Genomic DNA, 14,920 nt, shown 5'->3' with positions numbered 1-14,920 from the left:
AAAACTATAGTTTTTTGAATGATTGAAAACTCATATTTCTTACTCATCGTAAGAAGAGAGGCTAAGAATCCATAGGGAACTCAAGAGATTCGGTTAAGGAAAAATTGTAAAGCCACATATTGCTCTTGTTGAAAAAAACTTAGATCAAGAACTGACAGATAAATTCATGTATTTATTATATTTTTTAATAATAAAGCATATTGCCACCGAATATGTAAATCAATTGGATTATTGTTTAATTGAAAATTTCAAATTGGAGTTATGAACTACATTAAATCCTTATAAGAAGAACTTTATTACACATAATTGTCTCACCCAACTCAAAGATGATTACATCTAATGAAAAATACATGGGTCCACATAAACATTAAGAATTAAAAAAATAAAGATTATAAAGTCCAACACAACATGTGTCCTGTGGTCTACATTAAATTTTTTTATGTATTCTTATTTATTTTCAATTTTTACAAAAGTACTTGTATGTTAGGATAATGTATTCTTATTTTTTAATTTTACAAAAAATATATATTACGCGCACACTTCCATAATAATAATAATAATAATAATAATAACTACTTTTAAATATTTTTTTTTATTAAAATTAATTGTAAATTTCATTTTTTATCTGAGGGTGTTTATTTCATTTTATATGCATATTTTTATATGTATACCTCTTTTTTCTCTTTTATTGTTTTTCCAATCAGGCAACTTTAAAAAATCATCACATTTTTTATTCCCTTTTCCTTTCACTTTCTTTTTCTAAAACTAAACATATCATTTCTAAGTTTTTTTAATCCAAGGTTAAAGATAATATGTGTTTTTGAATTCATTGCATTAGAGATTAATCCCACTCATAGTTAGGGGTGGAAATATGTTGAATCGGATTAAACTAGGTCTAATTTTGATATGGATTAAAAGTACTTGGTCTAAATCTGATTTGTTTCTTTTAAAGGTCTAGGTCTGACCTATATAAAAGCTTGATCTAATTTACAAATTTATCTTAAGGGTTTATTTTGTGATAATTTAATATTAAGATAGAGTTAAAAATATGTATGTGAGATTTTATAAGACTCAAATCTAAATGGATATAATATTTATGATTTTATTTAAAAATATATTTTGTATTAAGACATTTAAATAAGATATAAATTTATAAATAAATGCAAGATTTAAATTAATTATAAAAAATTTAATATGATAATAATACTAACAATGAATAATTATTATTTATAAAAAAATAATGAATAATTATTTATAATTTTTTAAATAAGTCAATCTCTCATAACTGTGAAATTTAGAATTAATTGATAGTCAAATCAGACAAGAATGATTAGATTTTCTCTACTTTATTGTATGTTTTTAAGAGAATAATGAGGATTTTAATATCATTTTAACTATTGACTAGTATTAAAAAGAAGGGAAATTACAAGAGCTTTAGAGGTAAATTAACACTCATGTATCATCACTCTTTCAAGGCTTTTTTTTTTCTTTTATAATATACACTCTTGCCTTTTACCACTCTTGCTTCTTTTCAGGTCTTATGCAAAACCTTCAAGCCCAACATCAAGAAGTATTCAATGTAAAATATGTCATAAATCAAAACTCAACTCAGGAAGCCAAGAAAAGAAATACTTTGAGACAAAACTAAGGAATTTTAAAGACAAACAAAAACAATGAAAGGAATACTCAAAAGGAATGTCAATGAAGACAAACTAAAAGACTCCAGAACGAAGAAAAGAATTGTCCAAGAATTGAACTATACTAGATGTAAATAGCCAACAAGACACAATTTTTTTTTTTGAAATAGAGGTATGTAAAAACAAGAAAGACTCTGAATGTAGATTTTGTTTTTGTTTTTTCTTCTTCTTTTGTTTGTTTTATCTCTATGCTTTTTTTGGCACACAATTCAAAAATTTGAATGCAAATATGTGATTGGGAAAATCCAAATTTAGATTGTAACAGAATTTTGCCTCTAAATCTGAAAATTGGATTTCTTTCTTTCTTTTCTTTTGTTTGCATGAATTTTAATGCTATATTTATATAAAAAAAAGATAGAAAGATATTGACACTAGATATAGTTCCGAAAAGAAAGATAGACTCAAAAAATAAAACAAAGGAAGATAAGATAATAATATAGAGTTAAATAAAAGAATCTACATAACAAACAAAGGAGGAAACACACACGAAACAAAAAACACAAAGGATAAATAACATCTGATTTCAAGAACTAAAGCTCTGGTACTAATTGATGGAACCCTGATTTGCGGGTAGAAACTTAAAGTAGAGCCTTGAAGAAAAAGTTGAAGTAAGAGAGCATCTCGCTTAGCACACACGTCTAGCGCGAAGCCTCACTCAGCGGTTAGCCCAAACTTAGTTTAAAGAAGGCCCATGAAGAAACTTAAAGACACGCTTAGCGCGAAGTTTGCGTTAAACACGTAATCACTATCATACTCACTAAGCGTTGTTGTCGCCTTTAGTGCAATATCGGGTGAATTTTAAGCTAAGTTGTAAAAAGAGGAGCAAGCTAAGGAGAAAGATACACCAAGTCTCAGAACTCTCTATTAAATACCCTCAAAGTCTGAGCCTCCCAAATAGGAAAAATCCTCTGTAGAGCCATTTCTTCCCTCCTTCTCCATCCCTATTCTTCTTCTTCAATCCCCATCAACCCCTAAAATATAAAGTCTCTCATGACAATGAGAGGCTAAGCCCCGTTGTTGGGAGCCTAGCAGCCAAACTCTTGTAATATATTTTTTCTCCTACTATCTATTAAATACAATTCTAATTTTTATTATTCCTTTTCTGTGCTTATATATTGTTATTGATTGTAGTCTTATCATTCATACTCATGCATCTATTTAAGATTTAGGCATTGGAAAGTGTTTAGTTTCTGTTGTGTATATTATCTAAACTTTAACGTGACGGGTTATCTCATTAATTAATTTATAACATCGCCTTTGATATTCAATTGAATCAGTGGTTTCTAAAGCTTAGCGAAGAAAATAAAGTGCACTTAGACTCCTTGGGTTACCATTAAAATGTCTAAATCAAAGATTGAATTTCAAATTTTAGTTAAGAGACTTAAATGTGCAACCGTAAGTTTGTTTTTATTCTTAAAAATACAGAAATAACTAATTGTCAAAGCCGTCACGTATATAAAAAGATAATCTTAATTGTTTTTTTTTTCATTTTAGTGGGCATCTTAATTATAAATACTACAATACTTCCATTTTGTTTATTTTTAAAATTTTGTAAAAGAAATTAAGTACTTGCGTCGACTGGTTTTTAACCCTAGCTATCTTGTCATATATATATATATATATATATATATATATATAATCATGTCTAAATTTATAAAACCCTAAATTAATAAAACATTCTAAAAAAATAAACAAATACTTAATATAATTACATATTCCTTAGATATTACTGTAAATAATCAGGAATGTTTGCAGAACAAGTTATGTTTTCCTTGTTATAGTCTTTAATTTTGTTCGGACCAATTCGTTGAATCTAAACCTGACCTTAGAATCGAAGTAACATGATAATACAAGCTTAAGTAAGACAATACCAAATTGTGAACTAATTAACACAATCATCGTGTGACGTAAAATCTATCCTAATTTGTCTATCGGATTAAACTGACAAGTTTGATTGGTTAACTAGAAACTTATATATATATATATATATATATATATATATATATATATATATATATATATATATATATATATAACACAAATCTGTCTATTAATTGAGATTGAACTGGTAGTTAGTCGCAATTTTTATGGTACTGGTTTTAATAAAAATCGACCATTTTATGTTCTTCTTTTATCTTATCTATATCTATATAACGATAAACACAGCACAGAAATCACACACGTTCACAATAGTAAGGAGATTTTAGGAGAGTCTTCTTGAGCTCTGACTCTGAAACATTAGAAAAAGAAGAAAAAAATAGAGTGAAAGTCTCAACAGTGGATACGTTAATTTTACTTTTAATATTTTGAAAGTTTTCGAACTATAATGTTTCATCCGAAGCGATAATCACTTGCGCATGTGGAAACATGCATTTCCCTGCACTATAATAAGACACAGAGCAGCCCTCTTCAATTCCTTTCTAGGAAAAATGCTTAAAAATTAAAAAGACAAGTTAATTAGATTCTTAAGACATATCACAGCCAAATGGGTTTTCAAATTAAATAAAAAAATTGATGATATATAGCTTTTTTTGTAAGGATGATATATAGTTATATACTATTCAAAGTAGTGCTTATTAGAGTATCTATGTATCATAAAACCCAAAAATATTATATTGCTCGAGCAAAGGAATTCACATTAAATGTGGAGTACGTACAAGTTTATTGAAAGTACAAGTAAAAAAAAATCTGGAGTACAAGTATACAACCACATCCATCAATTAACAAATATAGCAAGATTGGCTTATATGTTGTTCGCATAAGGTTATCATATACCATTCTTAGCCCTCCACCAACTCATTCTTAATGGGTAGAAACACGAGGCTAACCGTTATATATAATTGTACTCATTTACATCATTGCACAATGGGAATAATGGGGATTCTTCTCATTGATCACTTCTTTTTCCAATATATATCATCATGATTTAATCTAGTTTAAACTTAAAAAATGTAAATACTTGTTATCAAGGATTAATGTAATTTCTTTAAACATTACTAAACTTCAGATTATCTAATTATGCAGCTTTTTTTATTTATAGCAAAACGTACATAGCTAAGGTCAGAGTGAAAATGAATCATGCCGTACTCCAAAGGATTAAACATTTTAATAGGGTGTTGAAATTTAAATTGATCCAAAATTAAAATTGAAAATCGCTAAAAAAAAATTAAAAATTGAATCAAACCAATTTTTTTGAATTTGTTGGGATGATTTTTTTCTCAAACTGATTGATTTGAAACGATTTGCGATTTGTGTTTTTGAAAATGATCCAAATCGAACCAAATGGTAATACTTATATATACCAACACTTATATTAGTTTAGTGTTATGCATTTTATGTATATACATTTGAGTTTCATAATTTTTTATAATATTATTCATAAGAAACTTATATAATATATACTACTTTCTTTTTTATATAATTTTTTTAAAATATATTTGGTTTAAAATAGATAAAATTTTGCAAGGACGTTAAGATATTTGCGAGGAAATATTCCCTCCCTAATTAGCAACTTGAATGCTGCGGAAAAATTCTCTCACAAATTTGTGGCTAATGTGATTAGTGACGGATTAACCAATAAATTTTTTCTTGCTAATTAGCAAAATCCTTGTAGGCACAACTTGTACATGCATCAACTAACACTTTTTCACTTTAACAAAAAAATCCTTCTTCCTTTATTCTAAGTTAGCCCAAAACAAAGGCGTATTATGTAATTTTACTTATTTTATTTCTTTTTTTAAAAATATTATCTCAAATAAAATAAAATATAATTTGTATGTTTGAAAATATTTATTTATTACACATATTATAAATTTTAATTATAAAAGAAATAATTATTTTTGTTTCATGATAATTATTATAAAAGTTAAAAAATTTATTAAGTATATAATATATATAATAATATGTGATTAAATGATAATATTAAATTATTTTTAAAAGTTAATACATAATTATTTTTCTCATATAAGTTAAATCCTAATCCGAAGCTGTCGTTGAATCTTCAACTTAATTTCTAATAGCAACACCCAAACATGCATCATGCATGTCTTAAATAGTTGCTAGATCTTAATTCTCTACGTCACTCTGACATGCCCCGATCATTTTCACTCTCCATTTTATTTGAAGATTTGTTATTATAATACACTTAGGTTCTCTTCTATCTCACCTTTATTTTATTTATTTTCATTTCTTTCTTTTCTTTTATTTTTATCGTACTATTTTTTTAAACACACACACACACACATATATATATATATATATATATATATATATATATATATCTTTGATAACAGACAATTCTGTTTAAATAAGAATTATTACAAATAATAACGCTCTTCATCCAAATATCATTTTTTTACCTTTATCATTTATTTTATTTTCTCTCTATTCCTTCCATCTATACATCTAAAAAATGAAAAAAATATTACCTAGTTTCAAACTATTATATGTCTATAATCCTGATCAATACTATGTAATATGCGTTTTTTTAATTTTAAAAAATTAATAACACTTTTTAATTTCCTTAAACAATGTGTAAGAATTTGTCATAATTAATTGAGTAAAATAATCTAATAATTTCTCCTAAAAATATGGTGTTTTCTTTTGTTAATTATTCGAGGTTCCAGTCCCATCATTATTATTATTATTATTAGAAGCAAGAAGTTCTGATCCTGATAAATTCCAGTATTCAATCCACTTAAATTTTTAAGTTAAAAAATAAATAATACCGATAAAATAAAAACAACTTAAGATAGAGATTTTGGGTTGTGTTAGAGAACGAACAGAAATAACTTTAAAATCAGTGAAACTCATTGTATTATTTTTCATTTATTTCACTAATATGGTTTTTTATCGGCCAAAGAATATAACTATTAGAAAACTTTTATGTATTTATTTTCTATCTTTATAACCAAACTCGTTTATTTATGATTTTATTTTATACTCATTTTTACTTCTTTTTTTTATTTTAATTTTCATCTACTTTATTTATTTACACTCAATCAAAACACAGCCTAAAAAAACAAATGGCATAGGACAGTTTTTGGTAGTTGGTGTTGGGTCTCCCCGTGCTATTGTGTGCATCTCTTCACATGGTGCATATTCTGAGCCAGCTACCAAGCCAAGGGGTAGCAAGTGTCCACATGGTCACATCTGAATATGCCACGTGTCGAAACAGCAGCCGCTGATCCTTCCCCGCAATTACTTTTCCACCAACCCTTCCATTCTCCCCTTGTGCTTCCTTTCCACCCTTTATCCCCACCTACCAAACACCAACGCTCCAGATTCCAACACTCTCCATTATATAACTCCCCCTCACCATAATTAATAACAATCTTCTCTTCTCTCCATCTCTTCATTCCTTAATTTAAAACCTCCACTCATTCCATAAATCTCTGTTTACTCTCCTCGATTTTACCGCAACATGACACAAGAAGGAAATGGCAACACCAACTTCTGTATGAGTGTTAACAACAACGGCTACATTAGCGCTAATGACCCGTTGAACTGGGGCGCGGCGGCGGAGGCGATGGCCGGGAGCCACCTCGACGAGGTCAAGCGCATGGTGGAGGAGTACCGGAGGCCGGTCGTGAAGCTCGGCGGCGAGACCCTGACGATCTCGCAGGTGGCGGCGATCGCGGCGCACGACCAGGGGGTGAAGGTGGAGCTGGCGGAGTCCTCCAGGGCCGGGGTTAAGGCCAGCAGCGACTGGGTGATGGAGAGCATGGACAAGGGCACTGACAGCTACGGCGTCACCACTGGGTTCGGTGCTACCTCCCACCGGAGAACCAAACAAGGCGGTGCCTTGCAGAAGGAGCTAATTAGGTAACCCATAGTTAATTAACTTCAACTTCAAACATTTTTATTACGTGTATGTGATTTTCAAAACGTGAATTTTAACCTAACTTAACTTTACAAAATTTTAAGCTATACCATTGACGTGGGATCTGCAACGTTACATTACACAGCTAACTGTACACGTTGTTGCACCTCGCGAATCAATGAACAGAAACAGTATAGCTAGCTAGCTTTTCCTCTCGTGACAATATACGTTATCATCAACACGAGGAACAGAAACTCGTTAATTTCCTAATATACGTTCTTTTAAGTTTTAACATAAAAGTATATATTATTACTAGTAATTAATTTATAAGCATGAAATTAAGGAGACTCGTTTTGAATGTGAAAGAAAGGTTAAATCTATAAAATTAAGTGATTTTTAATTTTTAATACTAACATTTTTCTTATTTTTTTTCATAATATTAAATTTCACATTTATCTTTTTTCTTTTTACTTTTTTTTTCCACTCTCGTGAATCCATCTCACATCCTATATTATTACTACGAGAAATTAAAGATGGGCTATCTATATAATATACACATCTAGCTACTTTATACTCTTCATTTTATTTAATTACATCATATATTATTTGATATATTTATTTTTATTGTATGCCGTCTTCGGTTTATATCTCTGTCTAGATGCTCTGACATCATTTTCTAGTTATTTTAGGAACACTGGGACACATGCCCATATGTCTTTTTGTTTTGCTGTTACTGTTCCCCATCTGAGTAAAAAATATGTGTTGCTCCGCTACCTAATTAAAATAACTGAATAATTAATTAATATTCTCAAAGTTGAGGAAATATGTGGATAAGTTGGCTTACCAAACATAGCTATATTTTTCTTGGTTTCTTGAATTAAAAAATATTAGTTAGCTATATATTTTAAATTCGCCCTCCGATTCCTGAAAATAAAATAAACTCTTAATTTTCGTTATATGTGTTTTTCTTCTCGTACAGTCACTTTTTTCATTTTTGTAAAATGTGTTTTGCGAATTTTTATATCAAATCAAGTGAATATTTTCACTTTCCGTTAAAGAAGTTTTTTAGTAAAAAAAAATCATATTTTAAACTACACAAAGTATAATAAAATATTTATAAATAATTATTGAATTATATTTTATTAATTGAAATATTTTTAAAATTATATTATTATTATTATTTTTTGTATTAGAAGCGGAAAAATTATAAATTTCAAATACTTATATTTTAATTATCAATTAAAAATCATTTTTAAAATCCTTATAAATTCTATTTTTATATTTAATCATATGTAACGTATTAGATCATATACTCATCGGTTAAAGCGTATTTTGAGAATATAAATTACTGCAATATCTGTTCAAATTAAACCTGCATACAGCTTTAAATAATTGTCATTTTATATAAAAAAAAGTAGAAGCTCTTCAGACAAATAATTGATCAAAATTAAAAATAATTATTATTATTATTGTTATATATTAAAGAACCATTTTTAAAATACATTTTTTAACATATAAAAAACGTGGATCTAATCCTTTAGTTGGGTGGTACAAAAAACGAGTTGGTCGTGAAAGAGAGTTGTCTACATCCACTACTACCTTTGGATCTGGACTCGTTATCCTACTGAGTTGAAACGGTCAAGTAGTGAGTTAACTTAATTTTCATTTCCTATTTTTTAAAATTTGTAGTTTTAGTTTTAGTATTTTATAATTAAAATATTTTATCTCTCATTTTAAAAAAATATGTAATTCTAATCCTCTTAATCAATTTTAGACTTAATAGTGTATTTTTTAAATTCTTTTTAATAATTTAAGTTGATTAACAATTAAATAATTAAAAAAATATATTTTTTATGTGAATAATGAAAAGATACGTATTAGTTAACATTTATGAAGTATATAAATCAACTTCAGAAATTAGATATAAGGACTAAAATTAAAATTGTAAGTTTTTTAAAAGTAAAAAATAAAATATCTTAATTAAAAAATAAAAAACTAAAGTTATAATTATTTTAAAAGTAAAAATAAAATATCTTATTCAAAAGACTAAAATTATAAATTTTAAAAAATAAAAAGATAAAAATTAGATTTTACCCTTGACTCGATCGAAGCAAGACACGAGTAGTTTATTTGCACGTGACGCGGGGTTGGTGAGAGTGCGTAGCCTCTCCTACCTTTCAAAGTCCTAACACTCCATCTTTGACTTCCAAGTTGCCCATTTTTCTATTTTTTTTTTTCAGATACCTAACTGGATCAAACACCAAATTAATACTTTTTATTTTTTATATTTCTCTCTTTTTTTTTTTGGCACCACATTAATACTAATAATATCAATTTATTTGTTTCCCTTTTCATCCCGTTTCTCTTTTAGTGTCTATATAAAAAGGAGATGTTGATAGATTTTTGTTTTTTCTTGGCTTTAAATATTGACGCCCTCACCTAACTACATCACATTATTTTATTACTTTAATTAATGAGCGGTACTTTATATAATTTTTCATAATTGCTAATTTTTTTTTAATTATTCTTCTTTCAGGTTTTTGAATGCTGGAATATTTGGCAATGGTACAGAGTCCAATTGCACCCTACCCCACACAGCAACCAGAGCAGCTATGCTAGTGAGAATCAACACACTCCTCCAAGGCTACTCAGGAATTAGGTTTGAAATTTTGGAGGCAATCACAAAGCTTCTGAACAACAACATTACCCCATGTTTGCCACTTAGGGGAACAATCACAGCATCTGGTGACCTTGTTCCTTTGTCCTACATTGCTGGTTTGCTAACTGGTAGACCAAACTCCAAGGCTGTTGGACCCTCTGGTGAAATTCTGAATGCCAAAGAAGCCTTTGAATTGGCCAACATTAGTGCTGAGTTCTTTGAGTTGCAACCTAAGGAAGGCCTTGCCCTTGTGAATGGCACTGCTGTTGGTTCTGGCTTGGCTTCAATTGTTCTTTTTGAAGCCAACATCATTGCTGTCTTGTCTGAGGTTATTTCAGCAATTTTTGCTGAAGTGATGCAAGGGAAGCCAGAGTTCACTGACCATTTGACTCATAAACTAAAGCACCACCCTGGACAGATTGAAGCTGCTGCTATCATGGAACACATTTTGGAAGGAAGCTCTTACATCAAAGCTGCTAAGAAGTTGCATGAGATTGATCCTTTGCAAAAGCCTAAACAAGACCGCTATGCACTTAGGACTTCACCACAATGGCTTGGTCCTCAAATTGAAGTGATTAGATTCTCTACCAAGTCAATTGAGAGGGAGATAAACTCAGTCAATGACAACCCTTTGATTGATGTCTCAAGGAACAAGGCCCTTCATGGTGGTAACTTCCAAGGAACACCTATTGGAGTGTCCATGGATAACACCCGTTTGGCTCTTGCATCAATTGGCAAGCTCATGTTTGCTCAATTCTCTGAGCTTGTCAATGACTATTACAACAATGGGTTGCCCTCAAATCTCACTGCCAGCAGAAACCCCAGCTTGGATTATGGATTCAAGGGAGCTGAAATTGCAATGGCCTCTTATTGCTCTGAACTCCAATACTTGGCGAACCCGGTGACGAGCCACGTGCAAAGCGCCGAGCAACACAACCAAGATGTGAACTCTCTCGGGCTGATTTCATCAAGGAAGACACATGAGGCTATTGAGATCCTCAAGCTCATGTCCTCCACTTTCCTCATTGCACTTTGCCAAGCCATTGACTTGAGGCATTTGGAGGAGAATTTGAAGAACACGGTGAAGAACGTTGTGAGCCAAGTTGCTAAGCGGACTCTCACCACAGGTGTCAATGGAGAGCTTCACCCTTCAAGGTTTTGTGAGAAGGACTTGCTCAAGGTTGTTGATAGGGAGTACACATTTGCATACATTGATGACCCCTGCAGTGGCACATACCCTTTGATGCAAAAGCTGAGGCAAGTGCTTGTGGACTATGCATTGGCCAATGGGGAGAACGAGAAGAACACGAACACATCAATCTTCCAAAAGATCGCAACATTTGAGGAGGAGTTGAAGACCCTTTTGCCTAAGGAAGTGGAAGGTGCAAGAGTTGCATATGAGAATGACCAATGTGCTATTCCCAACAAGATCAAGGAATGCAGGTCTTACCCCTTGTACAAGTTTGTGAGAGAGGAGTTGGGGACAGCATTGCTTACTGGTGAAAGGGTTGTCTCACCGGGTGAAGAGTGTGACAAAGTTTTTACTGCTATGTGCCAAGGGAAGATCATTGATCCACTTTTGGAATGCCTTGGAGAGTGGAATGGTGCTCCACTTCCAATTTGTTAGTTTTGTTTTCTTCTGTTTTCTTCAAGTGGTTTCTTTCTGTATACGTGTTTGTGTTGATATAAGCATTTGGTTTGTCTATAAAGGCTGTGGCAAATCAATCCACATACAACAACTTCCAGTTTTCCTTGATATGCCAATCAAGGAACTTGTAATTCATATTGTAATAGAATTCCATTTGTTTGCCGTAGCTTTGAGTGCAAATATCAATACATAGCCATGGCATGTGAAGGATGTTTTCTCTTGAATAATACTTATTTGTTTCTTTATGCTAACGTTTAGCTTTGTAATTGCATTTTCCTACATGACTGGGAATAGTCAAATACAGAATTAGATACGAATTTTTGTAACTCGTGACAAAGATAATAAATAACTACATAATTTTCATACTGCTAGCTATATAAAAGATGGAAAGAAAGTGATAGATACTGAACAAGAATGTTGACAGTTGCGAGACAGACAAAAAAGTTTATGGATAAATTGATAAAAGTTAAAAATGTGGAACTGTCCAAGTGGGGACGCCACAGATTTTTAGGGTGTATTTATTTGAGTTTTGGTTTTTTAAGTTCTTAAAATTTGTTTTGTAAAATGATTTTTAATAATTAACGTTTGGAAGGGAAAATGTTAAATTTTATTTATTTGATAATTTAAATTTTTATTGAAATCATCTGAAAGGAAACTTAAAAAAATAATTAAAATTTAAAACAGTCTAAAAATATTCATAATTTTCTGTTTCTTGTTCAGTAATTTTTTTTTATTCAGTCATAATTTTCTATTTTAAAAAATAAAAATAAATGTTATTTTGAAAAATAATTTTCGAAAACTACTCTTACTAAATACTTTTAGTTTTTAAATTATAAATTATCTTTAAAAAAAACCTTAGTAAACCAAAAATCAAACAAGATTTTTTTTTTGAAGAATCAAATAAGATTAATAGAATATATATAGAAAAACAACTAAAGTGGGTAAGGATTATAGCAAGTATATCATAAATCGTGCAAGAACGTTGTCTTTAATTAGGGATTTATCAATTTCGCTTTCCTAGTTGGAGCTATCCTTGGAGGATGTAATTGTAATAATGACCTTAATTGACACCCAAGAAAAAAACAAAAATTTGGGACCATGAATGTTTGACATGTTAAAGCCACTTATTTTATTTTAATTGATAAAATAAATATTTTGTAATACTACATGGTCCCTAATTTTTTTGGAATTATTGCAGAAGTTCCTGGTTGTGTATTAACATCACTGAACTAGACACCGGTCTAGTAAGCAATTTCATTATTCACATAAAAAATATCATTAGAAATGCACAAATAAAATATGTAGCTTAATAGATAAGCAGCTCAAGTAAACGGAATTTAACTATGAGTTGTTGTAAATCCTGATATCATCTTTAATTTCCACAAATAAAATAATAAAAAAAAAGCTGCTCAACATTTAAATGTGTGGAAGAATCAACCTTATAGTCCAAAAAATTGTGTAACAAAAATAAAGTGCAGTAAATAACTAGGTCAAGACCAAATTAGCACGGACAGGGAGTAAGCATGTATTAATGTCGTGTTTGATCCAAGTCTTAGACGTGAGTTTTCATTTTCTGAAAAATTAATAATTATAACTTCTACGTTTTATAGCACAACTTCACAAGCGACATAATTTCTATTTTCTAACTATCCAACGAATTTGCAAAATGCATCAAGGTTTGGGGTCCATGTTTACCCTCTTAGCCTACATGTATTGCGCCTTCCGCGTTAGAATCTTCAACTTTTTCGAACCGCGTCCCATGGAAAAGCGCGTCCCCATGGAAAAGGTTACGCATTGTAATTATTTAGAGCCGGTAACAAAATGAACATGATTTATTTTCGATCTAAAATATTTTTTTAATTATTACTTTTTTATAAAAAAAATTAGTTTACTGAATAACAAGTGAAAGTCATTAATGTCTTAGGCTTTTTAGTTGTTAGTAGTCTAACTTTATCTTGTATAAAAAATATTTTGGAAACTTGTTTCACTATTCACATTTATAGCCAATAAAAATTGAAGCAACAAATATATTAATGATAGAAAGAAATTAAAAGGAATCAAAACTAAAAATATTTTGAAAAGAAATAAAAATCCGTCTCACTAATATTAAGAATAATTTTGAAAAATATATAAGTTCAAGACATTTTTTTTACGTTCAAGGCAAATTTAATATTGCTATCTACATTAACTAATTTAATTAATCTGTATAAATTAATTAATTAAATCTTATAAAAAGAACCAATAATAAGAATAATACATTTATAAGAGTCTCTTTAAAAAAAAATCCATGCATATATTAAGAATGTTATTATTATGAAAACTATTTTTTCTTATCTTTTTTTATTCCTAAATTATAAAAACGTTATCTCATATATGTTCTTTTCTTCTTCAATTATCTCTCTTGCTTATTTTTTATTTAGTCACTAAAAAGCAAAAGCCAAACACTGAAGACGCCATGGTTGGAGATCTGGAGGGAAAAACACCATTGATAACGAAGAGCAGACTAACGCACGTTGCAGTTGTAGGTGACAAAATTTAGGACCAGTTTTTTTGTTGTGTTTTTTTATACTGTCCTTTAATGGTGATATTTAATTTTAAAAATCATAAAAATTTTATAATTTTAAAAGACAGAGCACAAAGACAGTAAAAAAAAAACAACAAAAAAAGACAAATTCCAAAATTTATAGGAAACATGCTAGTTAAATTGGTGCAACATAGGAGACATAGTACATGTTTGTTTTTACGACGAAGTTGTGGCAGCACAAAGTACAAAGTTGCTTCATCGTAGAAGTACCGATGCTCCTATTTGAAACATAGGTTTGATTATAAAGGAGTGTTTTTTTTCTTCAAAATTATTAAATGAGGATATAATTTAAATTAATATTTACAAATAAATGAGTTGTAGGATATTTTATGACTTCAAAATCTTAAAAAAATTTATGATTTTAATTTTTTTAATACGATTTTGAAATCATAAGTGTTTTTTTTAAGTGATAAATTATTTATGATTTTAAAGTCATAAATAATTTTTTATTTTAATTATTAACGAATTTATGTTTATTTTTTTTTGTTTTATTTAATATTTTTTGTATTTA

At 29.5% G+C, this 14,920-nt stretch overlaps 1 protein-coding gene across 1 annotated transcript; it reads left to right on the top strand.

Annotated features, from left to right (window-relative positions):
- Nucleotides 1-7,045: 7,045 nt before the first annotated feature.
- PAL2.3 (phenylalanine ammonia-lyase 2.3) lies at nt 7,046-12,076 on the top strand. Its single transcript, NM_001357054.1, has 2 exons — nt 7,046-7,520; nt 10,055-12,076. The coding sequence occupies exons 1-2, from the start codon at nt 7,120-7,122 to the stop codon at nt 11,802-11,804; spliced, it is 2,151 nt and encodes a 716-aa protein (NP_001343983.1). The 5' UTR covers nt 7,046-7,119; the 3' UTR covers nt 11,805-12,076.
- Nucleotides 12,077-14,920: the final 2,844 nt, after the last annotated feature.

This window comes from Glycine max, chromosome 13, assembly GCF_000004515.6.
Source record: "Glycine max cultivar Williams 82 chromosome 13, Glycine_max_v4.0, whole genome shotgun sequence".
Classification (NCBI taxonomy): Eukaryota; Viridiplantae; Streptophyta; class Magnoliopsida; order Fabales; family Fabaceae; genus Glycine; species Glycine max.
The sequence above is the reverse complement of the archived record's forward strand: the minus strand, read 5'-3'. Positions and strand labels throughout refer to the sequence as shown.

Coding starts and splice junctions, on each gene's coding strand:
- PAL2.3 (NM_001357054.1), top strand. CDS start 7,120: ATGACACAAGAAGGAAATGGCAACACCAACTTCTGTATGAGTGTTAAC. Junction 7,521..10,054: donor TTGCAGAAGGAGCTAATTAG/GTAACCCATAGT, acceptor TTCTTCTTTCAG/GTTTTTGAATGCTGGAATAT.